The sequence below is a fragment of the Typopeltis vanoorti genome, chromosome 6, assembly GCF_054136105.1.
Source record: "Typopeltis vanoorti isolate ZY-2024b chromosome 6, IOZ_Tvanoo_1.0, whole genome shotgun sequence".
In the NCBI taxonomy this organism is placed as follows: Eukaryota; Metazoa; Arthropoda; class Arachnida; order Uropygi; family Thelyphonidae; genus Typopeltis; species Typopeltis vanoorti.
Window position 1 is genome coordinate 88,260,648 of NC_143554.1, and position 27,650 is coordinate 88,288,297.

Sequence of the window (27,650 nt, forward strand, 5' to 3'; positions counted from 1 at the left end):
CGTGCCTAAGTAGCTGAAATGTTTTACTTGTTCCGCAGGTTCCCCTTTCACAACACAGTTGACATTTTCAACAATTCTACCTATTTTCATTGTCTTTGTCTTTTTAATGCTGACCTTCATACCATATCTATTACAACAGTTATTCAATTTAGTCAGGGAATCTTGCAGACTTGTAGAGGATTTATTTAGAAGTATAACATCGTCTACATAAAGCAAAGAGCTCACATTGTCCTTGTCTGACACCAGATTTAACATTAAATCATCTTCCTGTACTTCCTTCAACTCTAACTGCCGACTTACAATTCAAATATATACTAAGTATTAATTGATATAATGCCCCATCGACACCATATAACTGTAGCGTATTGAATAGCTTCTCTCTTGGCACCTTGTCATATGCCTTTTCCAGATCGACAAAATTTAAATACAGATCTTTGTTATATTCTCGTGCTTTCTCAACTATTTGTCGTAAAGTGAAGATCTGATCCTGACAGCCTCTATTTGGCCTGAATCCAGCTTGTTCTTCACCAAGCTTTTCTTCCACAATTCTTCTCAACCGTTTCTCAAGTATACTTGCATAGATCTTGCCAGGAACACTCAGTAGGGAAATAACTCTATTAATTCTCACATTCAGTTTTATTTCTCATAGTACCCTTTTTATATATGGGTACTATGAGAGCTCTACTCCAATCATATGGGAATTCATACCTCTATCCAGGCTTTCTGAAATATGCAGTGCAGCCACTGTAAGACTTTTATACCACCATACTTCAGTATTTCTGGTCGAATATCATCTACTCCTGCTGCTTTTCCACATTTCATGCCTTTGATGGCTTTTTCTACTTCAAGTATGGATATGTATTCCTGACTGTATGTCTGCTGAGTGTTTTTTTACCACTGTACTGTCATCACTGCTTGATTCATTTAGCAATTTTCGAAGTAATTACCACATACTTGAAGGATATATTTTTTCTCCTATTTTCATGTCACCTTTATCATCTCTAACTCCTTTTACAGCATTCTTTCCCCCATTTCTAAGCTTCTTCCACAACCTGCAGAATATCTTAGCACCTTCTTGATATTTATTTGCCATGTTCTTTCCAAAGTATTCCCATGACTTTTGTTTAGCTAGTTTTACACAGTGTTTCGCTTTCTTACATTTGTCTCTGTATTCTCTAAGAGCAAAAGCTGACTTATCTGCCATGATTTGATATGCTTTCTTCTTTTCCTTCACTGCCTCTTTAACTTCCTGTGTCCACCATGGAGTTCTGATTTTTCTATCCTTGCAGACAACCTCACCACACACCTCTCTGGCTGAATCAATCAGGGTTTTCTTGAAGGCTCGCGACTGAATCTCCAAGGTTTGGTTCCTGTTCTCAAACTCTTTCATTTTTATTTCAAGAATCTTTAAAAAAAAAAATCAGCTAACGCCTTTTTATTCCCGTATACAGGAGTAGGCAAGGCCATTTAGCCCTATGTAAATTTTGGAGACTGATTGGGCAGTTCAATCTCCACTGGTACCAATCAGAGATAGATGGCCGAAGGCTATCACTAATTAAGAAGTACGCAGTGAAGAGAGACGGCTCAAATGTGCCGCCATCTCGTGGTCCCTAACCCTAACACAATATATTTAATGCTGAAATAATGTGGGTACTGCGGTCGGTTTTCTTGAGTTTATGGGACGAAAAATCCGCTTGCCCGTGCCAGAGATCGACTAACTCGGGAACCGGTCGAAAAAAGGCTTAGAAAAATTTCCTCTAGTCGGCGACTAGACTCGAAACCAAGTCTTCCTTCATGCGGCAAAGCCCCATGGTGTGTAAACGCCACATCCACTGAACTACACAGGCTAAGAATCTTTATGTATTTTAATCTACAGTTCACATCTGAGCGCTGCTCAACTTTTATTCACTTTAAAACTTTCGTACATATTCTTTTCAATATGAAATTCAATTTTATCCTGCTCAAGACTAAATAGTGATCACTTCCAATTTCAAATCCTCTGTACAGTCTGGTGTCCTGCACCATGGAAAAAACCACTATTAACAATAACATAGTCAATGAGACTTTTCTTATTCCTTGCTTCTTCTCTCCATGTGAATTTGCGCACATTTTTATGTTGGAAAATGATGTTAGTAATAACCAGTCTATGTCCTGAGCAGAAATCCAAGAGGTATTTGCCATTATTATTAGCTTTGCTCTTTTCTCCAAATTTTCCCAAAATATTTTTGTATGTCTCACAATCATTTCCTACTCTGCTATTTAGATCCCCAACAAGGACCAACTTTTCCTTTTTCATTGTGTCAGTTGCTTTTTCTAAAGCATCAAAAAATTCCTCCACTTCTACCTTAGTAGAACCTTCTGTGGGACCATAAGCACAAATAAGTCTCATTGTCCAATTCCCCATTCTGATATTAGCCCAAATCACTCTACTTGAGACTGCCTGCCATTCAAGAAGATTAGCCTCGTTTTTTCTGTTGAATACTACTCCTCATTTTCCTTGTCATTTCCTGAATATAATATTTTGTATTTATTGCTCAGAAAGATCTCACCGGTTTTTGTCTTTTTAGTTTCAGTCACCCTATTATGTCGATCTGGTACTTATCTAATTCTTCAGCTAGCTCCATTTCTTTGCCATTGAGGCTTCTTATGTATTGTACCAATCTTTAACTCTGATGATGTTGAGTTGGGGTGTGCTTTCAGATTTGTTCCAGTAGCTGACTTCTTGCTGTTCGCCCTGGTTCCCTGGCGAAAACAATGGGGGCTTTGTTTAACCGGGTGACGCCCCAGCCGGCATGAAATTTTGTCATGTTGTACCATCATTTTGTATATTGGTTTAAGCCAATAAGAATACAATTTGGTCAGCTATATCCCAAATTGCCAGCCCATCCTCGTTCGTTCAGTATCCATGTAGATACCCAACAGGGTGCACCACGAGAAGGTGAGGATTGGACATTAGGTCAGAAGCCCTGGTCGGTTCTCCGCATTCCTTTAAAGGCTATGTGGAGGTCTTTTCTCAGTTATACAGCTTTGATCCTTAAGCACCCCTGGTCCTATTTATATCTCTTTTATTATATTTCTCTGTCTATCACAACTTGTTTCACAATATAGTATCTACAATATCCTCTTTTTTATGCATTTCATAGTTTAAAGTGTTCTCATCTTAATTCCCATGTGATTTATTCTCCAAACTCTAGGATGCAGTCGGATGTCCTTTCCTTCAGACCATTTTCAACTACTGCCATGCACTATGAATCCTCTACTCTTCAGTTTTCTCATGCAAATGTATTGCTTTTGGTTACCTTCTCATTCTATCATAATCATCAGCCATGTAGTTCCATGTGTTCTTTTTTTGTTCAAAGCACTCACATTCATTACCACCTCTTGAGTCAAAAACTGCATGATCACTCTCACCACTTAGAGGCATAACAATCCACCTCATTTACAGACAGATTCTGTTATTACATCCAGTTTTCTTGTCAAGAGTCCATTCAGAACATGCTGCATAAAGTAGTAATCCCTCACTAATTCTATAAATTCTGTTTCTTCTCATTTTACATGCTTTCTCCTGCCACTATTCTCCATTTTCAAATAGTTGTAATCACACCCCTCCCCTCCTTTTTTTTACATGCAACTTGCATTCACAAAAAGTTGTAAACCTGTAATACATTAATACCATGGGTGTGCTAATTTTTTCCTGTTTTTATTATTTTTGTCATCATCAAATTCCTGATATGTACTCTCAGGGGGTTTACTAACTTCCAATCGACAATTTTCCTCCCAATTAATCTATTATCTGTCAAGACTCCAATGTTCTTCCTACTGGAAGGCAAACAAAGACTGCATGTAAAATGTCAAGATTCTGAAGTCCTAACTAGCAATCTCTGAGTACAGTGATGGGATCTTGCTCATTTTGCTAAATGTCGCAAGATGATTGTCTCACAGATTTTTGAGGCAGCCATATTTATTTCAGTTTGTAGAATGTTGTGGTGCTGTTAGACTCTAGAACAATCTCTTAATTTGTGTCTCAGATTTTTGTTAAGAGTTTGATAGATGTCTGTATGCTACATCTTTTAAGAATGTATAAAATTTTTTTATATAAGGAATATAAAAAAAAAACCTAGATAAGGAATGGCAGTAGATTTTTTGTTAATTAGGTTCTTGGGAAGGTTGGGTTTGGAAGAAGGATGGAAATTTCTGTTGATTTTACAGATGGAGGAATTATCAGCACACAAAATGTCTCCCATATGGGATTGATTTCAGCAGATAGACAAAGAAAGACCAAGTTCTTTATTAAGTATATATACTATCACAGTAAAATTAATCACGTTGATTTTTTTTTTTGCCTTAAATTACATTATTTACTAAACTGCAATGTAGGAAATAAGTTTAGTAATTCAAAACTAACTGGCCCTAAGAATTGAATGCACATTTACTACAATAAATTTCTCATAAAATGTCACGGGTATGTTGAACGTAACAATTTCCATGTTACATTCCACAGTTTTTTTTGTAATTCACTGGACTGGGAGTATTTACTTGGTTCAGTGATTACACAATCTTCAAGATATTTGCCTCCTATATCCCCTAATTTTGATGAAAGTGCAGTAAAGACTACAGTTTTAGCTCCTTCAAGTGGTGTCTGTAAATAAATAAATTAGTATCAGTGAAGAATCAACAAAAGGATGATTACACATAATTTATACATCATGTGTAATGATCAATCAATTAACATACATTACTACCTAAAGCCTATTATTTTCTGAACTGTATCCTCAAAAGGTATATAAAATAATGTGGTAACTCAGTGTTTCTATTGCTCTATTATTTGATAAATCTCAAATATGACACACATTTAGAGATTTAATGTAATTCAATGCAATGATTTACAGACAGAAAGATCCATTGAAGCATCAATCAGTATTTATGGTTTCCCTCCAGTTTTCTGTTTAAATGTTCTCAGACATTCTTGGATATCAATTATTAATAAAATACCCACTGCAGAATCAACAAAATCATCACGGGAGTTCAAAATGCACCTATCCGGCTCTATTTTTCCAATTTCCCTGACCATGCTGGAAGAGAAGCCAAGGCATTTTCTGTAAGCATTGACCTAAAGCAAACTTTTCATCTTTAGCTAGAATTCTTGATTATCCTCTGCACTCACCTAACACTCTGGATCATTTTTAACCAGTACTTCTTCCAACTATACTGTTAAAGTGAATTCAGATCACAATTTCATCCAAGTTTCATCTCTAGTGAAATTCCCTGCCTTCAGTAATTCAAAATCTCATTTTCCATGGCACTACAACACCAAGTGGGAAGATCTTCAAGATTTTTACTCCTCCTTTCCATAGTCAGATTACTATTTCTGCTTTCAAGATTCAAATAATTATAATTGTGTTACAATTACCCATGTTAGAATGGGAGCATTCATCCCCCTCTCACACATGTTAAAAAATTTTCACCCAATATCCAAGCCATCAAGAAAAATGCCAAACTCCAGCTTCATTTGTAGCCTATACTAAAGCCCACAACATTTGTAAAACAATCATTAACAGCAATGAGTTTGACTATTAAACAACTAAATGTAGAAACTTGCTTCTTACACCAATGATAGGCATATCTTCTAGTCCTTTACAAAAGCTATTGGGCTCATTACTGTCCTCCAGGCATCGTTCTTCTCATCTAACTCCTGAAGAGATGATCAAGGTAAATCACCTACTTTACCTAGAAAACTGCACTGCATGCTTCTTGTAGCATTCTGTCAGAAACAAATTAGAAGAATCATGAACACCTTAGATATTAAAAAGATTTCTGATCTTAAAAGTGTATCCTGTCAGCTGTCTTCAAGAGATGTACTGCTGAACTAAGATCTGTTTTTTATCATCTTTATACAACATTATATTCAGCTGACTTCCACCCTACTGCATGAAAGCAAATCCATAAACAGCCAATTCCAGAAAAAAAAAAAGAAAGATGTGTTTACCATCAAACCGCTGACCTATTTTTCCCATCTTAGTGTTATCTAAAGTGATGAAGAAAATCATCAACAAGTAACTTGTACACTATAGAACATTCAGCTAATCAGTGAACACCTATATGGATTTCACCAATCAAGATCCACAGCAGATCTCCTTGCTTACATCACCAATCTCTGGACATGAGCCATGAGAGGTTCTGAGAAACCTGTGCTGCTACACTTAACATTTCCATGGCATTTGATACAGTTTGGCAGGATCAAGAGCTTCTCAGAAAACTGGTCTACCTTTCTCTCTTTGTACCTGCATTGTAGATGTGAGTATTCTCTCAGGTCATTCATTGCATGTAATGGTGGAAGGTGTTCTCTCTTCAGATTTTCTGATTAATGCAGATGCTCCTCAGGAAGTTATTTCACCCACTTTCTTGCTCATATACATAAATGGCCTTCTCTTTCTGATGTCAAATTCCATCTACAGTTTTGCTGAGAATAGCATATTTCCATTCATCTCCATTCATATGCAAACCTTGCAATGCACAAACATCTCACACTTCAAGATCATCTACAATAAATGCCAAATGCGGATCTTCATACCATCCTTCAATAGAGCACAATCTATTATCCTCAATACTTCCATAAAATATTTTTGTCTTTTTCTGACAAAAAAAGATCTTGGCTCTTCCCAAGTCTTTGATAATACTCAGCCCTTAATTAAGACTAGATCTCTCTCTCTCTTCTCATGCAGACTCTTACTCCAAGCCTGCATGAGAAGAGAGAGAGATCTAGTGATTATATCAGAGGCTTCCTAGTATAATCACATCACTTCCACAGAAGTCTCTGCTTACAAAAAAACTTAGAATCATTTTTTGCTCAAGATGTTACTATTCATCTGTCTAGCTACTTACTCTGTATAAGTCCCAAATCTGCTCAACTTTGCTATAGTGCACCTAAAATATCTCTAAAAATTCTACAAAGAGGCTTTAGAGCTTCTCACGTGCAAGGGTGATTAATATATGTATATCAAACTATCGGAATGAACCTTAAACTCATTCCAACTCCTAGCATTCACAATGCATTTTGGCATTGCAGTCCATTCACTCACCATTTTCCATATAAAAAATCTAAGAACAGCATGGGTTTACTAAAGGAAAGTCATGTTTTTGTAATTTGCTCATATTTTATAACAATGTTACAGCCGAGTTGGATAAAGGGAATGGATACACTATGATAATGTTGGATTTTTCTAAGGCATTTGATAGGATACCACACGAAAGGTTGTTGCATAAACTGGAGAATATGGGATTGGAATATAAACTCTTGCCTTGGATCAGGGGATGGTTGACAGACAGATATCAAAACGTGATATACAGTAGGTGTGAATCTGCCAGATTTAAGGTGACCGGTGGTGAACCTCAGGGTTCAGTCCTTGGGTCATTATTGTTCAAACTATACATGAATGACATCAGGAAGGATTTAACATCAGATGTGCAATTGTTTGGCAATGATGTGAAGATAGGTAGGGCAATCAGGGATGATACTGATATTCAGCATTTATAAAATGATTTGAACAGACTGAAAATTTGGGCAAATAAAAATGTCTATCAAATTAATGTTAGTAAGAGTAAATGTTAGTTATGCACTTTGGCGTGATTAGAGTTCCAGTAGCATATTATATTAGTGGGGTTATACAAGAAACTGAAGAGGCAAGGGATCTTGGCATATTGGTGGATAGGAATTTAACACATACGCTGCCATGCTACTTCCGCATAGGCTGTTCCCGTACGCCGAGCAGTTTTACTTCTTCAAGGTCAGTACGGTAATCTCGTTGCTGGAGGTAAGCGTCATACGAGTATACTCGTAGTTGGCTTGTACAGAGCAAATACTATCTATGAGTATACACAGTTTTGCTGCTAGCTCCACAAGCCAAGCATTTTCACTTCTTCAAGGTCAGTACGGTAATCTCGTTGCCGGCGGTAAGCGTCATACGAGTATACTCGTAGCTGGCTTGTGTAGCTCATATACGAACTACGAGTATACTCATAGTTGGCAGCGAATGTGTTAAAGTTAAAAGGTCACGTTGAAGCAAACCTTGTCATGTAAAGATATGGAAGTCATTTTGCCTCTTTATAAGGCTTTGATAAGACTACACCTGGATTATTGTTTGCAGATTTGGTCTCCCAGGTTCCAAGAAGCTGTGGAAAGTGGACAAAGAAGAGTTACAAAGATATCCGGATTATGGGATTTAGATTATGAGGATAGATTGCGAGTGTGTGGATTGCAGACTCTGGTTAAGAGGAGAAAGAGGGGTGATATGATAGAGGACTATAAACTTTTGAATTGGTGTTATAGGATATCAAATGATGAAATTTTTTGTTATATGGAAGGTGAGGAGAGAACACAGAGGCATCCATGGAAGTTAAATTTATTTGTAGTCAAGAAAGGGGTAAGAGCTAGGTTTTTCTCCAAGAGAGCAATGAGTGAGTGGAATAATTTGCCTTTAAGGGTAGTGAGTGCATCTAGTGTGAATGAATTTAAGGGAAGGTATGATAGCTGGTTTGGGTGATTAATAGCCCTCCCCCCCCTTCGATGAGCCCTGGACACCCTAGAGGTCTCAGATAATAATAATAATCTGCTAGAAAATATATCTAGATATAAGTAAAAGTAAATTATTGGAGAAGAACAATGCGGCTTTAGATAAGGAAGATCCTGCACAGATTCCACATTTTACACTCAAACAAATTATAGAAAAAAGAATAGAATTTAACCTGCCAACATATATGGCCTTCCTGGATTACGAGAAAGCATATGATCAAATCAACAGAACAAAATGAATCAATATACTGTGTGAACTGAAAGCTCCACATCAAATCACAAAAGCAAATATAATGGAAGAAAACTATATTAAAATTAAAATTAATAATGAAACAACCGAAAAAATTAAAACCAATAGAGGTCTCATTCAAGTAAGTGGATTATCACCAATACTCTTCAATATATATATACAGTAAAACCCCTTTTTACGTTCCCTGCAATTTACGTTTTCCTGCCATTTACGTCATTTTCGGTTGGTCCGGTCTTAAGGCCTATTCTTACGATATATTGTCTTCCCACCATTAACAACTTGATGTGGACGTTATTTCCCGTGATTTGCGGTTTTTTCTCGGGGTGGCAACACTGAGTTTTGAATCTATTTCCTCTCATTTAAATCGATTTCTGAAAATCTGCTCATTTTCCCAGATGGCATTGCTTTCGGCTGTAGTTTCATTTCTGCCATCACGGTGACTTGCATGCTTGCAGCAGTGATGAGCGATACCGTGATTTTTCAATTACAGTACGAACTGATACCGTGAAGCTTTCATATCAGTAATTTGAAACTGTCAATAGCTCATGGCACCCGTAATGTGTTTTGATGTGATTTCACATTCAAATGCTGTACTGAAATCGTGAACAAGAATCATACACAAATTTGTGAAATCACACTCACACTTCAACCAAGTAACAGTTTTTACTTGTGAATATTAGATATCAGTGAATAAACCACAGTTTGTGAAATATCGCTTCACTAGCTTGCAGTGTTGGTGTTCATAGTCGCAATTCAGAAACACGTGGTATATTGCAGAATTTCTGCTACATAATTTAGTGTGTGATAGTTGCTTTCAAGTTGCGAGGGTGAATGATCCATGTTAGTAGCATGGAGAAAAAAGACAGAAAATGTATTTCGGTATAAGAAAAGATGGCAATTCTGCTATGTGTAGATTGGCATGCAGGAACATGTGTGCAACTAGCAAAAGATCTTGGACTCTTCGCATCCATGATAGTAAAAAAAAAGGTCAAGCATTGAACTCAACGTAAAGCAATCTGGTGCTATGTCAAAAAACGAAAATATATCCGGAGAAACAAACTACTCCTGGCGGAGTAGTTTGTTTCTACGAGAGCGTTGGGTATTCCAGTCGATGGTACTATACTCCGAGCGAAAGCCCTTGAATTTTCTGCGAGGTTGGGGATTAATGGTTTTACTGCATCAAATGGCTGGATTAATCGTTTCAAGACTCGTCACAATATTGCATATAATCAAGTGTATGGAGAAAGTAAGCGTTGCAGGGGAAACTGTAAACCAGTGGAAACATTAACTAAAGACTTCTAGTAGTAAGACTTATACATTGGTTAGACATAACTGGTAATTAGTTTACGGAAATTAACAACGCATATAAAGTATATTAATTAAAGGTAACTTTAATGAATAACTTCTATATTTCGGCAATGTCACATTGCCATCTTCGGGAACATAAAGATATGGTATGTGCACTCAGGAACTAACACAAAGCAAATGAGGAAGAAAGCAAGAAACTAATATTGTTCCTAAAGTCCTAATGGTGCCCTCTTGCGGGCTAATTTGGTAGTCTTGGCAGTTGGGCTGAAGTTCTCATAATGAAAGTCTCCCAAATTTGAGGCAGTTTCATGCACCCAAATTTGTTGAGGTTAGGAACATTTTTTAGAGCTGCTGAAGATTCTTTGAATAATCTTTCGTATTTAAACTTGCTGCGATGGATTATTTTTGTTTTCTTCCAACGAATTTTATGGTGGGTATCTAAGGCATGGTCTGCCAGCCCAGAGCGGCTGTACTTTTGGCAATGTGACATTGCCGAAATATAGAAGTTATTCATTAAAGTTACCTTTAATTAATATACTTTATATGCGTTGTTAATTCCGTAAACTAATTACCAGTTATAACTAAAGACTATTATTCAGAGCTACGAACCGAAAAATATTTTCAACGTTGATGAAACTGGGGCTCTTTTATAAGATTCTGCCAAGTAAAATATTGTGTTTTAAAGGAGAGAAGTGTCACAGTGAAAACTCAGCAAGCAGAGGGTAACTGTTTTGCTCATGGTCAATGCTGATGGATCAGAAAAATTACCTTTACTGGTAATTGGTAAATTTAAAAAGCCAAGGTGTTTTAAGAACATGAAAAATCTGCCTACTAAGTATGATGCCAACAGCACAGCATGGATGACCAGCAGCATTGTCATATCCATCATGCATGCTCTGGATGCTAAAATGGGGGAAAATCACCACAAAATACTACTACTGCTAGACAAATGTTCTGCACACCCTGAAGATCTGCAGCTCAGAAACATTAGATTAGTGTTCTTTCCCCCTAATTGTACAAGTGAGTTTCAGCCATTAGATCTGGGCATCATCCATGCATTTAAATGGAAATATAGAAAAATGTTTGCTGAAAAAACTGTGTTTATGCATGATAATGGTATGGACCCAAAACAAATGACCATATCAATCCTTGATGCCATGCATTATGTGGCCAAAGCATCATTGCATGTTACTCCTGAAACCATATTCAACTGTTTCCGGAAGGCAGGAGTTACATTTGTATAAGAGGAGGAACAACTACAGGAAGAAGAAGATATGTCAGAGGCCAACAACTGGTATGTGATGGACGAGTCTTCCTCATTTCAAGATTATGTTGATGCTGGTGTGATCACATCAACATAAACATAAGAAGACATTCTTTCCAACCACCTTGGTGAAGAAGTGGTTGAAGAAGACTGTGATCAAGAACCTACCATCTCTGCTAGTAAAGAAGCAATGGAAGCTATCTCTGTTTTGAGGCAGTATATTGCAAGTGCATCAGGAGATGATGGAGCATTTAATGCCTCATACACTGGAGAGGCAGGTGGAACTTATAAGAGTGCAGAAAAAGCAAAAACTCAACAATTAAAGATTTTTTAAAAATAGATAAATGTAAGTAATTGTAAATTCATTTATTTTCAGTTATTAAATTTTGTAATCTAGTATGTAGAGTCACATACTAGCAGTAAGTCATCTTTTAGCCTTTTTTTAATGTTTTTTTACATTTCCTGCTATTTACACTTTTTTCCATCAGTCTCCTGGAAAGTGTAAAAAAGGGGTTTTACTGTGTAGGGAAAAAATTTCAAGAGTGGAGGAAAAACAAATCATAGGAATTAAAATAGGAAATAAAGAATTAACCAGCCTTTTGTATGCTGACGATCAAGTTATTTTTGCTGAAAATGAAGACCAATTACAGAAAAATCTACACATACTGAACAAAACAATAGAACAGTATGACATGAAAATCTCAATAAATAAAACGAAATCAATAGCTTTCAAGGTAAAGAAATTAAAAGATGCAAACTAGTCATCCACAACAAAGTAACAGAACATGTGAACAAATTTAAATATCTAGGAAATTACATAAGCCCCAATGGAGAAATCGACATTGCATATAAAAAGCAAAAATTCCTAGCAGTCATTGAAACTTTGAACAAACACTTCAATAAACAGATGTCTAGAACAACCCAAATAAAACTATATAAAATAATAGCCAAACCAATTCTGAAATATGGCAGTGAAACATGGATTTGGGGAAAACAAGATAAAAGACAAGTGGAAGCTGCAAAAATGAAGTTCCTAAGACTACTCACAGGCTATAAAAGAATAAACAAGATAAGAAATGAAGAAATAAGAAAACAATTATCCATACTTAACAGAAGACATCACAAACTATACAAAGAACTGGAAAAACCGCGTAGAAAGAATGAATGAGGACAGATGGCCAAATATTGCCTGAAAATATAAACCAATGGGAGAGGAAGACCCAGGAGGAGATGGGCAGAAGACTTTTTAAACCCTTGAAAAGTTACAGGCAAACAATTGCCTAATATGCAAAACCAAGAAGAAGATAATAATCTGCAAAAGTAATCTACACATTCCCTCAACCTCTACCTATAACCACTGTCGGTGTGCCAGGTTATTTTGCGCCCTAGGCAAAGTTTACAAGTGTGCCCCTTATTTCATAAACTAAAATGTTTCTAATTGACATTAAACAAAATAAAATTGTCTTTCAGGTTAAATTAATAGGCAAATTAATAGAGCTTTTTTATTTTCTTTTTTAATTAATTTGAAAATTCTCTGTTATAATTCATTTACAAAAATAAAGTTATAAAATAGCAAAATTTAATATTTTAAAATGTTAATATTTTAAAATATTTATCTTAACAATTTTATATAGTGGTAAGTTCAAATCATTTAGGTAAGGAACAAAAAAGAACCAAGAGTTAAATAGCAAAATAGTGTGATGTGTGATGGATAAGGAAAAAGAATCGATACCTAAATCATATATCTATTTAATTTTGATATTTTAGTAAAGTATGAATAAAGCATAGCTTGAAGTTTTGCGTCCCTTCATGGCTTGCGCCCTAGGCGGTTGCCTAGTTTGCCTAAATGGTAGTGCCAGCCCTGCTTATAACCAACATTCCAGTATCTTCTCTAGATCCTCTCCAGTTTTTGCACAAAATTAGTTAATCGAATCTGATCAAATTTATGATCTGACCAATGCTTGGAACAGACACTTCAATAAACAGATGTCTAGGACAACCCAAATAAAACTATATAAAATAATAGCAGATGTGATCATAACAGCAATGTACTATGCAGTCTTTGCAAGGCTTGCAATGTGTCCTCTAATATCAAACCCATTGTGGATCATCTTCTCCAGATCATGAATCTTATTCCCTTCCTGAAGTACAGTGCAACACCACTCACCTGTATAAATTGAAAGTCTAAGTTAACTTTTCTTCATTTTTAAAATGATTTTAATTTTACACTGAACTTCCATATCAGTGATTATTAACAGTCGACTAATGGTCTATCAATGGCTTGTGCAAATTCTGAATTTGTACTACATGTGATACTAATCAAATTATTTAATAAAATAATTTATACCCTTAGCTTTTGCATAGTTCTTATGTACACTTTACAAGAAAATAATTATACAAAGAAGAATGCAACTATATATAAGATGAAACCAGGAGAAATTGTGATTTTTAAGAAAAAAATAATTAAAATAATTGAAGTAATAGAGATGCTTTAGCTTTAAATTTAAGAAATGTCATGCATTTCTTAGATAAGATATAGGAACCATAATAGCATAATTCTTAAATTTTACTTGAAATAAATATGAAACTTACTATGAAAAGCAATGGCCCAATAAATGGTGCCCACCAAATAAACTGGTAAAGGCCTGTATTCACAATACCAGGATGAACACAACTGACTGTAACATTATAATTAGATTTTTTCAAATAATGATGGAGTGACTGGGTAAACATAACTATGGCAAGCTTAGACTGCAAGTATGCATTGTACTTGGAATAAAATTTCCTAAAAAGAAAAATTAACATATAATTTAGAAAGGAAAGCAAGCTGACATTTATAATCTATAGCATTCATTATCTACATAAAATTTTTTAGCTTAGTATCACATTTAAATATAACAATTTTATATAATACACAGCATAATGCTGAATTTTTATTGTGGATTTCTCTCTAAAACCAAGGCTTAGGATACTGGTTGGGGATTTTGTGTGGAGTGGGAAAGAAAGTCCTCATTCCAGCAAGGATTATTTCAGTTATTCGGCTAAAGCAGGTATCTGGATCAGGAAAGCAGAAACAGTAATACCAAAGGACACAAGAATGAGAATGGCTAGGTGAAAATCAATCTGTAAAGTAAATATAACACAAGGTTAAAGCCAGAGTTGCCGATAAAGAGAACTAAAATCTACAATATATATGGAAGGAAAGAGTAAAAAGATCCAAGGAGAATGATGAGGATTATTGGGTATTCTTTGACAAGTATAGAATTCATGTTAGATCATTACTAGCAGTGAATAATTCAGCTTCCATTCCAGCTTGATCTGTGAAGTTAAAGGAAAACCAGTCTGAATTACATGTTCTGAAGTCTCCATGGAAGATGATTTCACTGTTTGGATAACCGGACTGCCGAAAATGACTGGACATTCAGGAGTTAAATAATCAAAGAGGTCAATGAGGTGACAGGAATTAGGAGAGCAATAATATGAGGCAAAATATTCAAATTCAGAGAAGATCACATGGGGGGGGGATTCACATTTAGTAATCTCTGGCATGGAATATAAAACTAGCTGTTTTGGATTTACAGCCAATGCAACTCAAGCTATGAGGCTAGTGTATTATGTCTGTTCTTCTGGCTGGATTGTCATTTTTGCTTAATGAAAAACCCTGCCGCCTCCATATGAGGAGGGCTAACTCCAGTTGAAAAATCTCTTATAAAGATTCTTCTTGTGCTAGACAGGACTCAACTCAGGTCTTTTTAATCAAATGGCATTGCTGTTACTGACTAAGCTACAGAGGCTGGAATATCAGATATTACAATGCTTGTGTTCTACCCTTCTTATGGAAGGAATCATGCAGAATGTAGTTAAGGATAGTTAGGGTTAGATAGTTAAGGCAAACACTGGTTACAGAGCATACCAGTGGGGTTCAGTGAGGAATAATATCAGGTTTTGATGGGTGCATATCATTAATGTTTATGTTAAGGCCCTGAATGCTGGTAAAAGTAGTAGTAAAACATTACTTTTTCCCTATGGAAAAAGTAATGTTTTACTTTGATGATATTAGAAACCAACAAAGCATGCAGGAGTCAAAGACATACAGATATAACTTCCACCAAGAGAGTGTACCCACAATCCAGTTCATGCCCAACAATGCATACTGCTATACTTGAACTTCCTGTAGGCACAATCTGGCAAAGTAAATGGCACCTGGTTAGGAAGCCTGATGCATTAATTGCCAGGTTCAGTTCTTATGTACCATTTAGTGGACTACTTCCAGAACTGCTATACCCATCCTTGAATAAATGAAGTACTGGCTTTCCAATTAATTATAGTATGTTGAATGTGCCCATGAAGAATGACACTCACACACACACACACACAACATGAGTGTCATTCTTCATGAGTGCCATGAAGAATGACACTCATGTTGTGTGTGTGTGTGTGTGTGTGTGAAGGAGGTGGGGGGGGGGGTTACAGAAATCAGAGCTCCTGATTTCACTGGGTAATGAAGATCCAGATGCATTTCCTTAAACCAGAAAAATATAAGGCACCAATACTTACTTACTTCATCAGAAATCCATTTGCAGAAACAGGCACAAGAAGAAGAAGGGACTGACTTGATTATAAGCGGTTATATAATTACGTATGTATGTTTAAATTGTCTAGTCTTTTGATTTCATAAAAATATAAAAAATGGAGTTAGCAAAAAAAGTGGACATGTCATACACTGATTAAAAAGGAAAACAGAATTTTAGCACAATAAGTTTTCTTTAAAAAAAAAAAAAAAAAACTTATTGTGCTAAAATTCTGCTCATTTATTACAGGAACATGAAATACCTTCTGAACTGTGATGAAAAAAACAATGAAAACTCACTGCACAGTTCTTCCACCACTCCCTATTCTAAGATGGCATAGCCTGAGGAAGCAGTTTTCCTCCTCTACTGCAATGGAAGATTTTTTTGATCTCTTAAATATTACAAGTTTATGCAAACTATAGTTGACTGTCTCATTATAGAGAATTGATACAGACTAAAGAAACAGTTTGTTATAGGAGTTTACCATAGTGAATTTTCTTTATCATAGCTGATGGTATTAAAGCTTTGGCTGGAATTTTTTCATTAGTTTGTTAGAGAGCAAGAGGGAACAAGTTCCCCATAATGGTACCAATTATATATTTGGTTTAATCCTTTATCCAAGTGTGAGCAAACAAAGTTTGCACCTGAGTGGGAGCCAGACCCAGAGGTGGTGACTCTAATGTGGAAGTAACGGAGAAGTCATATTTACCTATATCAGTTGCCAAAATGTATCACACCTTATTATTAAAATTCTCTGGATTAGAGATAAGTTGATGGAAGTTTTTTCACTTGGCTATGCTACCAATTATATATTTAGTTTAATCCTTTATCCAAGTGTGAGCAAACAAAGTTTTGCACCTGCAGTATTTTCAGGACTGGGACAACTCGTGGTAAAGATGGTATAAATTCTCATCACTTGCCTTAGTATGTCCCATAATGCAAAGCACATCTCCTTGCAGACATGTATAATGCTATGCATTAAGGGAAGGGCCTACCCAGACTGGTTTCAACCTTTATTGAGGTCTCATCAGTGGGAGCCAGACCAAAATATATAATTGGTAGCATAGCCAAGTGAAAAAATTTCCATCAACTTATCTCTAATCCAGAGAATTTTAATAATAAGGTATGACACCTTTTGGCAACTGGTATAGGTAAATATGACTTCTCCATTACTTCCACCTTGGTATCACCACCTCTGGGTCTGGCTCCCACCGATGAGATATCAAGTGAAACTACTTGAGGGGGGGGGGGGGGGAATGGCAGTTAAGAATAGTATAGGGGATGTATGTTTCCAGTAAGGATTACTTCAGCGTACGTATTTGAGTTGGAAGGCAGAAAACAATGTCAAACTAACTACTCTTGTTTGGGAGTAGCTGTGTGTTGTTCCATGGGGAAGGAGACGAGCACTGGATTGCAGTCTGAATTACTTAGGGAACCCATTACATTCACCGTGTACTTAGAAGTGTCACTGGTGAGGAAGAGATCTAGGGTGTTTGGGGAATGGTTAGGGTTATCTGGTATTCTAGTAGGCATGTGAACAAGATGTGTAAGATTGTTAATGATGATGGCAAATGTCTTGGCACCTCTGCCTGCTTAGAGGAGGAAAGCCATCTCCTAGGAGGATGATTTCACTGCTAGGGAAATGGGACTGGAGAAGATCAATGTAAGGAGAGGAAGTTAAACAGTTCAGAGTGGGTGGTAGCACTGAAGAAGCGATAGAGACAGCAAATGAATTTGATTGAGTGGGGCAAGGAGATTTTCAACCAAAGAAGTTCAAAGTCAGGCAATTCCAGATTGGATGCTCTCTGGCATGATAAGTCAGAGTGAATATATGCACAGACAATATTCTTGGGTTTAAAGGAGTCAAAGAGTGTATAGTTGGGAAAGCTGAAATGAGTAATGCTTGGAGGAAAGTAAGATTTGGGTTTCTACCAGGAAAAGTAGGTGGGGATTTGCTAGACTGGAGATGGTAGTGGACACTATTAAGGTTGGAGCTGAGATCACAGATGTTGGTGAAGTGAATATGGAAGGATCTGTGGGGCATATATTTGACTGCAAGGATTGTGCACAACCCTATGCAGTTCCTGCATACTGGTTTCTATGGTGACTAATAGTGTCTTGACATTTGCATTAATTTTCCTTGTTTGTAGTCAATGATCCAGCTGTTGTTTCGTTTTGGCATTTTTATTCAAGTTGTTTTTGCAGTTTATATCCTCATTCTTTCTGAGTGGTTAGATCAGGTCGATCTCATATGCATTATTGAGGGCAAGTGCCTTTGAACCTGTTGTCAATTGCTGTTATTAGCTTCATGTACTAAATTTTATGTGCTTGATAATGATCTTATTGCTCCTCAGCTACAATGAGCTGACTAAATTTAGCTGCAAATTTTGCATCTTTACAACAGTTATGAATAAAAAGTTTGTAATGAATATCTTTAAATATATTATGAAGGGATTAAAGGATGATGTACAAGTAGCACCAGAGAGCACAAATAATGATGCAGAGAACTACAAACTTGAAGTTCAGCAAGATTGACAAAGTGCAGGAGAGTGAAGTGGATTATAAATCAAAATGTTAAAAACATCACTGTAGTTCTCTCAAAGGGAACACACATTCAGAAAATTAAAAGTATAAAAGCAAAGTTGAATTTCATGAATCATAGGTGAAAGTCTTGCAGATATGATTTTTGACTCTGGGTTTACATAGTGTACTGACAACAAAACATTAAGGAAATGCTTTACAGAAGACACTAATAATCTCTGAGGTAGTAATATGCAATGTGAAATTTCAACAGCATGAGAGGGATGAAATAAATAGAATGAAATAAACTGTAAATCTGTAGTTTATTTCATTTTATTTTTGGAGCAAAATATGACTCACATAGCAGACTGGGCTACAGTGTGATAACCCAGCTGCAGAAGATCTCTACTATGATATTACTTTCTATATGTTTACATATGCATTTTTAACAAATATTTTAAAATCTACAATGTCCACATTTACATAAAAATAACTTACCTTCCCTGTAAATCATTAAAGTTTATATCAGCAACATAATGCACACAAGATGCAACATTAATTATTCTTGCACTGCAATCTTTAGAACCTACTTCAAAATAAGGCAGCAACAATTTTGTCAAAAGACAATGGCCCAAATAATTGATAGCAAAATGGGACTCAAAGTTATCTTCTGTCAATTTAAATGGAGCAAACATTATACCTGCTGATTATGAGGAAAAAATAAAATTTATAAGTAAAAATTAATTTATTAAATAAATTCAAAATGGAGTAAAAATGTTTTTAATGAACCTGAATTACTACGGTATTTAATACTAAACTCATTCCCATGTTTAATGATACAAAGCACTCCAATAAATGCAAGTTTTAATAAACAATAAAACTAAGAAACTCTTCTGCTATCTACTTCTCTAACATTCATGTCAAATATGCCTTCTTAAATTATGTTCACTATCACCTACAGACATCTAAATTTGATCTCTTGTTTTTAACCAAACCCCAAATTACTACTACAATGTTTGTCAACTAAAGGTAAGTTAGCTGGTTTCACACACAGAGACAGTGAGGTTTTCTTCCTAGAAACTCAGGGTTTTTCATTCCACAAAATAGGCAAAGTGGCCAAAAGAACACATGCAATTAACAGGCATAATACAATACAGTAACATCAGTCATAATCCTAAATAATAATAATAATAATAACTGCTGTAACAAGAATAATAAAAGCTGAATCACTATGATGTTTATATGATTTCTTCTGCCACAAGGTAGGTATTGTGCTTTTGAGTGGTTGCATATTCCTTGCCAAAAGATGCCCGATCTCGAATCTCCTCCTTTCGACCTTCTATTGCTTAAGATTTTCTTGCTTCAGAATTTGAGGAGTGGTAAAGACAGCAGATAAATGATTCAAATAATTCTGATCTCTCTCTCTTTCTCTTACTTCTTATCCTAAAAGTTTGATCTCCTGCAATCTAACTACACAAACAGTGAAGTCATCTTCCTTGGTGATTTTTATGTCTAATACAAACTGGCTACCTTTCCAATTCCACTGACCAAGCTGAAATAGAAGCTGAAGTTTGCAGTCAACACAAATTGTTCATCTCCCAACTAGAATACCTGACAATCCTCTCCATTCATCCAACACTGGATCTTTTCTTGAGTGTTCTCCTTCCAGGTCCACTGACAAGGTAACCTCTCCTCTTGATAACTCAGACCATAATCTCATCCTAGTTTCATCTCTAGTTTTTATTTTTACTTACAACAACCTCACCAACATTCACATTTTCTTGCCTTTCTTCATTCAACTCTTGGCTGTCATACTTCCTCCTTTTCCACTTCTGGCACTTGTTCTCAAAGCACTTCCAACACATATGCTTACCAATTTTATTCTTTCCCTCTTCATTATAAACATTTTAGGACAGGGAACTAAATCCTGTACATACTGAATGTATCCACCATTGTTCTATTTCACTAAAAATGAATTGAATAACACCAATTATTTTCAAATACAACTTATCTTTCGGCTCCTAAAATCACTGCTACTATCACAAACACACTGATGAATAAGATCTTATATTAGGTCACTGCAGGATCATAATAATAACAGTCTTGTTTTCCTCAGGACTACAACTGCCAACTCTTTAAAAATATAAGACTACTTTTCTCTTTGGTCCCTGCCCAAACAAACCACTGATTTGATTAGTAATATTAAAACTACAACCCCCACCCCTTTGTCCAATTCAAAAGTCTATTCAAATTAGAGAAATTTCCTCTAGTTGCCAACTAGATTCAAAATCAAGTCTTCCTTCGTGTGGCCAAGCACTGTGGTGCGAAAACGCCACATCTACTGAGCTACACAGGCTATTTTAGAAACAAATTAATAGTTTTTCTTTAAATCTTAACATTCCTATTCATAAATCACTTATGTTAGTCTCAGAAATAAGACCAGAACTGCAATACAAAAACAAATATTTGTTTAATTAATAGAACAAAAAAAAATGCATGCATTTTTTATAAAAAATTTAATTTAAAAAAAAATTAGAGAAACTTTCACATGCCATACACAAATTACATTTTTCTTTAGAATTTTTTTTTAAAAAAGTGAAAATATGACAAACAAAAAACTGTCTTGTAAATCTTTTCAAAGTTTACACATAGCATTCCAGTGATGAACACATGTGTATATACATGTTCTTATCAGTTCAGATAAGAACTTTTAAAACATTCTAGAGAAACAGAAGCTTTTTGGTGGCTTAATGTCTTCCAATTAATTTTTTTTAAATAAACTTGTCCTACCTCAGTAGATTTTGCTATTATCCAAAAGAAAATATCTTTAGAGCATAAAAACTCTTTATTTAATGGACAATCCTTGCATAATTCTGTCTCAAAATACTGTTCCTAATTCTATTTCAAAATACTATTTCTGTCTTGTCTCCAATATATGTAATGCATTTCTGTCTTAAAATGTGCAAATATGACACTACAGCACTATTAAAGTGAAGGTATAAATTTTCTGTTTTTAACAACTATAAACTTCTATCGCAAATTCTAATTATATGTCAGTACATCACAAATAGTGCATTTGTTTAAAAAAATACTTTTCTACAAACTATATTATAGTTTTAACCTAAAAAATAATTTATAAAGCAATCCTTTTTTAAGATTTATATCTTCTAATGATGATTCACCACTGAAAGAAACTTCTTTCAGATAAATTTATTAGTCTCTATTTCTCATTTCTTAATTTTCTTCTCTATCTCCTCTTAAAATGATGTTCTGTTTGAATATCAACTCACTCAATTCGCATTAACAAGTGAAATGAGTTGTGCTGCTTCCTGGAAGTCTGTACATGATTGCACTCACTACAAAATGTAGGTTGAATTTAATTGAGTTTGCCATCCATGGATAGGACAAAATATAAAAAAATAAATAATATATATGCATATATATATTTTAAGGTAAGAAAAAAAAAACAGCTTTCTTATGCAGTTTCAGTCTATTTGAAAAAAAATTACAACTTCCTGACATTTGATGAAATGAATGTATAACTTGAAAACTCAACTCCATGCCCTACCATCAAAATATCCATGAAGAGATACTTACATAACATAAATTTAAGTATCAAAGGCTGTTTAAATAACAATGAATTGCAGCTTTAAATCTGGTTTGCTAAGTGGTTAGCAGATTCATTCTTCAACCAATAGACTGCAGGTTTGAATCCTGCCATGGGCATGGATATCTGTAATTGTCTGTAGGAGATAAATTTCATTGCCTAATTTTATTGAAGGCCTGAAGTGGCTTGAAAAAATAGCTCAATGTTAGAGTTCTGCAGCAGGGCTTCTGAGTATTACATTACTGTAAATAGGAATAATAGAATTAATACACCTAATTCTTTTCAGTCCCTGGTTTATATAGATCTGAATTATGATGATATGAAATTATGGATGATGCTAGAAATCTTCCAATGAAAATGTGTTTTGGAGACAGCACAATGGTATTGTACGATGAATAACAGTTTGTAACAGTCTCCACTGAGCAGATTCTCTTATTTTTTTTTAATTGTACTGTAATTAAGAGTAAAATAATGGAAGTAAAAGACTAAGTGATAAAAGAACTCACAATAAGAATGATCTGGAGATGAAAGTAAATATCATTACAAATCACAAAGGCATTGCTAGCCTATCATGACGTTGAATCCAATGAACATAATCATTAAGTATAAGCTTGCATAAAAGACATTTTAAATTATCTGAATCATTGAAATCCACTATTACAAATGTCAAACTATTTTAAATGCATGATTTTCTTAATTTTTTTATGCCATTTACTGTGAACAATTTATTTCAAATTTCCCTTTTTCAGCACTTAACATTACATTATAAACATTACTAGATTATACAGTAATTTGTATTGGATAACATCAGCTTCAGAGGCCATGTCAACTTACATTAGTTTCAACTAGATTGTCCTCTGGATTGCAACCCCATCAACAAGTTGGGAACTGGCTGTATAGTTAATCACTTTTCTAATTTAAGTAATTTAAATAATTTTTGAATGTTAATTATTAAAAAATAATAGGTGGTGTATCTGAATGATAACCATCAGATACTCTATGATGGTATAAATACCAGAGGAACAAAATAAATAAGTTGTCAATATTTTGATGGATTTCCAACTAGCATTTTCCAAGCACAAATTACAACTATTGTGAAAACCAATGGAAAAGAAGTGAAACGGGCAGAAGAATTAGAGAAAGAAATAACTGGCATTAACAATGAAGAAAAGAAACAGGCACTATTAGTCTAAACAACAACTGCATGATATTATATTCCAACAATAACGATCATGGAAAGAAGGAGTAGCTGTAGTATTCAACACTAAACACAATGGTTATCTACTTGAATGGCAGGCAATTTCAAGTGGAGTGATGAGGCAAACATCAAAATGAGGGAATGACAATGAGACCTATTTCCCCCCCCCCACCCCCCCCCCCCCCCACCCCCCCCCCCCCCCACCCCCCCCCCCCCCCACCCCCCCCCCCCCCCACCCCCCCCCCCCCCCACCCCCCCCCCCCCCCACCCCCCCCCCCCCCCACCCCCCCCCCCCCCCACCCCCCCCCCCCCCCACCCCCCCCCCCCCCCACCCCCCCCCCCCCCCACCCCCCCCCCCCCCCACCCCCCCCCCCCCCCACCCCCCCCCCCCCCCACCCCCCCCCCCCCCCACCCCCCCCCCCCCCCACCCCCCCCCCCCCCCACCCCCCCCCCCCCCCACCCCCCCCCCCCCCCACCCCCCCCCCCCCCCACCCCCCCCCCCCCCCACCCCCCCCCCCCCCCACCCCCCCCCCCCCCCACCCCCCCCCCCCCCCACCCCCCCCCCCCCCCACCCCCCCCCCCCCCCACCCCCCCCCCCCCCCACCCCCCCCCCCCCCCACCCCCCCCCCCCCCCACCCCCCCCCCCCCCCACCCCCCCCCATCAAATTCTTTGTCTGCAGCGGTACACGAGATGTCATGTAAAATAGACCACAGTTCGTGATTTTAGCCCTATTTCAGTTCACAATGAACTCAGGCTATTTCGTTTGGCAGGAAAAATTCTACAAACAAATAGAGGGGACAGCAATGGGTTCACCACTCTCCCCACCCTTGGCCAATTTCTTTATGGAGACCTTTGAAGAAAAAGCCTTAACCTCTGTCCCAAAAAAACCAATCATATGGCTTCGCTACGTTGATGATGGTGTTTGCTATTTGGCCACATGGCTCTGAAATACTTCTCTCTTTCTTAACACACTTAAACAACCAACACCCCAGAATCAAGTTCACCCTGGAAAAAGAGGAAAACAACTGCCTCCATTTCCTAGACACACTAGTCACCTGCCAGCCTGATGGAACCTTGGTTTTCTCAGTTTATAGAAAACCCACCCATACAGGCAGATACATTCACCAACAATTCCCCCCCCCCCCTCCTCACAACAATATGGAGTGGTGAAAACACTATACAACAGGGCTAAACTAATCTGTTCTAGACGACATGGCCCTTAACACTGAACTAAATCACATCCATAACACTTTCTCAGCCAATGGCTATCCCCCCAAAAAAATCCAAAAAATATTGAAACCTACAAACCACAAACCCCCCCCCCCCTCCACAACAAGGATTACTCTAAATCCATCACCATTCCCTACATCCGAGGCACTTCGGAAAAAATTACCAAAATTCTAAAAAAACATGACATCACCTCCTGTTACAGGCCTTACAGAAAACTGGCAACCCTTATCCGCTCCACCAAAGACCAACTACTTCCCCTAGACCTACCTGGTGTATACCAGGTCCCTTGCAGTTGTAAACTGTCATACTTTGGCCAAACAGGCAGGACAGCGAATATCAGAATTTCTGAACACAAGGACTACATCCGGTTTCACAAGTACAGCCATTCTGGTCTTGCAGACCATGTTCTGGATACACGCCACAGAATACGGTGGAAGAAAGCTACAGTAATACACCGGAGCAAATACAAATTCGAAAGATTATTTATGGAATCAGCCTCACCCTTAAGAAACTCTCCAAACCTCAACAAATTTGGCTGTATGCGACTGCCCCAAATATGGGAGGCATACATCAGCAGACCTTCAGCCCAACGGCCAAGAACACCTACTTAGCCCGCCAGAGGGCACCATCAGGACTTCTAGGAGAACGATAGCTTCATATCTTCATTCTCAGTTACTGTATTGTAGTGCCTGTGTGTTCCTTTTGAAAATGGCAATGTGGACATTGCCGAATATCAGAAATATTTATTAAAGTATAATTTAATTTATGTTCGGATCTACGTTGTTTTCAATTCCCTAAGTGATTTAGAACATACCACCATAAATTAGCCCTGCTCACACTTTCTTGAATGCTAACAATGTTGAGTTCCTTCCTAATGTCTTCATTTTTAATATGTTTCTATCACTGATGCCATCTGTTCACTGCCCTAATTTTTCTCAGAACTTTCATATCTGTGATCTCCAATCTTTGATATTCTCTAATCTTTAATCAGGTGCTTTATTTCTTACCCAACTCTCAGATCTTTAACTTAAAATTGGTTTGAGCACTGTCTTGTATACTGCTAGTTTAGTATTTTTGGCTAATAGTATTTAAAGTTTTTTTTTTTTTTAAAGTTTCTTCCTAATATGATTCAATCATTAATTGCAATTCATTCACTTACTCCACTAATTTATTTTTTTCCCCTCAGAAATACCATATCTTTGGTCTTGTAGGATATCTGCTATTTAACAATATCTGATTATCTTACATTGACTTTTTAGTAGAGGCCCAATTTTGATAAAATAATTAAATAAAAAGGAAAGGATAACTTTTGGTTTTATTATTTATCTTGTAGTTAAACATTTCCTAAATGTATATAAAAAAAAGTCCATTATTTCTTGCAATAATTAGAACTGTTTATAGAAAAAAGATTTGTATACTTACGGCCCATCAAAAACAGTTTGATTGTGATATTTTATTTTTAAAAGGGGCTCACCTCTATGTAGTATTTTTTATTTCTCTAACATAAACTTGAGAGAAGAAAATACTGAACTTTCTGACGACATTTTCACACCAATGAAGAACTGCAGTGTTGTTTACAAGTGACCTTCATCTCACCACCATGTGGCTTATCACATCAGGCAGTAGTGTGCTTGCACGAATGTATTTCCGAAGAAGAAATTGAATTAGTGAGCAAAAGAAAAACAGAACAGCTGTTGAATTCATTAGAACAGAGAGAAAGAGATGACGTTCGAAAGGAGTTGGAAGTTTTAGGGGAGAAAATAGTTTATAAGGAATTTCTGCAGCCAAAAAAGGTGGATAAGAATGTTATGAGGGAAACAAATAGCTATCCCAAAATTAACAGATGAATTTCCTTTATATGAAGTTGTGACAGATAAAAGTGATTATATAGTTTCTCCTGAAGCATTGGATAGTTCCTTTTTGATACAGTATGAAGAAAATGTATACTAAATAGATATAAACCCAAAAGAGATGAACTTTTTGTATTTTTGGATAATGATGAAGCTTCCTCAAGGAAACAGGGAAGAACTTTAAATTATCTTCATATTCTCAAGAAATAAGAAAGTTTGTGCATTCTCACAAAATTCTGTGATTTTGAAGAGAAGGAATCTTATGTAATGTTTATGTTCTTTACCTGTGTAAATGTGGGCCTTTATTCTCTTTAGGAGATAAATTATTTTAAAATGCAAAATTGTATATAGTGCTTGCGAAGCAAACATTTTACACACACCATTTAAGATAAGACATAAAAATGTACACTAATATTATTTGTAAATAAACATTGTTTTTGAATTCTCTTTGTCTCTTACTCAATCTCTTAATTTATCATAATAACAATATCCCAGATACAAATCTGTAGTATTAACCAACTATTTCTCTTATAATAAAAAAGGAAGAGAAAAATACAGTGTCTGAGTGCTTTATTTCTAATCCAGTGCTCAGATCCAAACATTAAAATTGTTTAAACATGGTCCTGTATACAGCTGGTTTAGTGTTTTGACTGATTTCTATCTTACTCTGTATAAATTTATTCATTTGACCCTATACAGCATTGTTATTCCGTTTTCTATTTTCATGATTAATTGGTCATCTTCACTATAAATTGTATCCAGACAGCAGAAACATTTGCTTGTCCTACAGATTCTTCTTTCAAGATGCAGATGATGTTTTCAATGTTCTTGCCTAGTTTCACAGTCAGTCTGTCTTTTTACTGATTTCAATTTCATACCAAATTTGCTATAGCAGTTATTCAATTTGGTTAAGGAATCCTACAAACATGTACTGGATTTATTTATGCATCACCTGCATAAAGAGTTGGAATTAACATCTCTGAGGTCAGGTTTAATGTCACTTTCTTTCATAATGTAATAGAGATAGTGACAGTGTGCACCCTTCCCTTACACCTGATTTTACATTAAACCATCTTCCTATATCTCTTTCTAACTGCTGACATATAACTTCAGTATGGAATATGAATTCTGCTCAATGTTTCATTTACATGATATAATTGTAGTGTTTTGAACAGTTTTTGCTTCTCATCCTGTCATATGCTATAAATACAGATCCACATTATATTCTCATGATTTCTTCACTTTTTGTCGGAAGTTTATTTTTCACTTGGTTAGACTATAA

At 36.2% G+C, this 27,650-nt stretch overlaps 1 protein-coding gene across 2 annotated transcripts in view; it reads right to left on the reverse strand.

Annotated features, from left to right (window-relative positions):
• Positions 1-4,277: 4,277 nt before the first annotated feature.
• Positions 4,278-27,650, reverse strand: part of LOC150105677 (polyprenol dehydrogenase-like) — a 71,389-nt gene continuing 48,016 nt past the window's right edge. For both annotated transcript variants that reach the window (XM_090395002.1, XM_090395001.1), the window contains exons 5-7: positions 18,981-19,185; positions 13,984-14,176; positions 4,278-4,639 (exon numbers count right to left, since the gene is read on the reverse strand). In XM_090395002.1, coding sequence (XP_090251128.1) covers positions 4,457-4,639; positions 13,984-14,176; positions 18,981-19,185 — 581 coding nt within the window. In that variant the 3' untranslated portion in view covers positions 4,278-4,456. The remainder of the gene's footprint in view (positions 4,640-13,983; positions 14,177-18,980; positions 19,186-27,650) is intronic.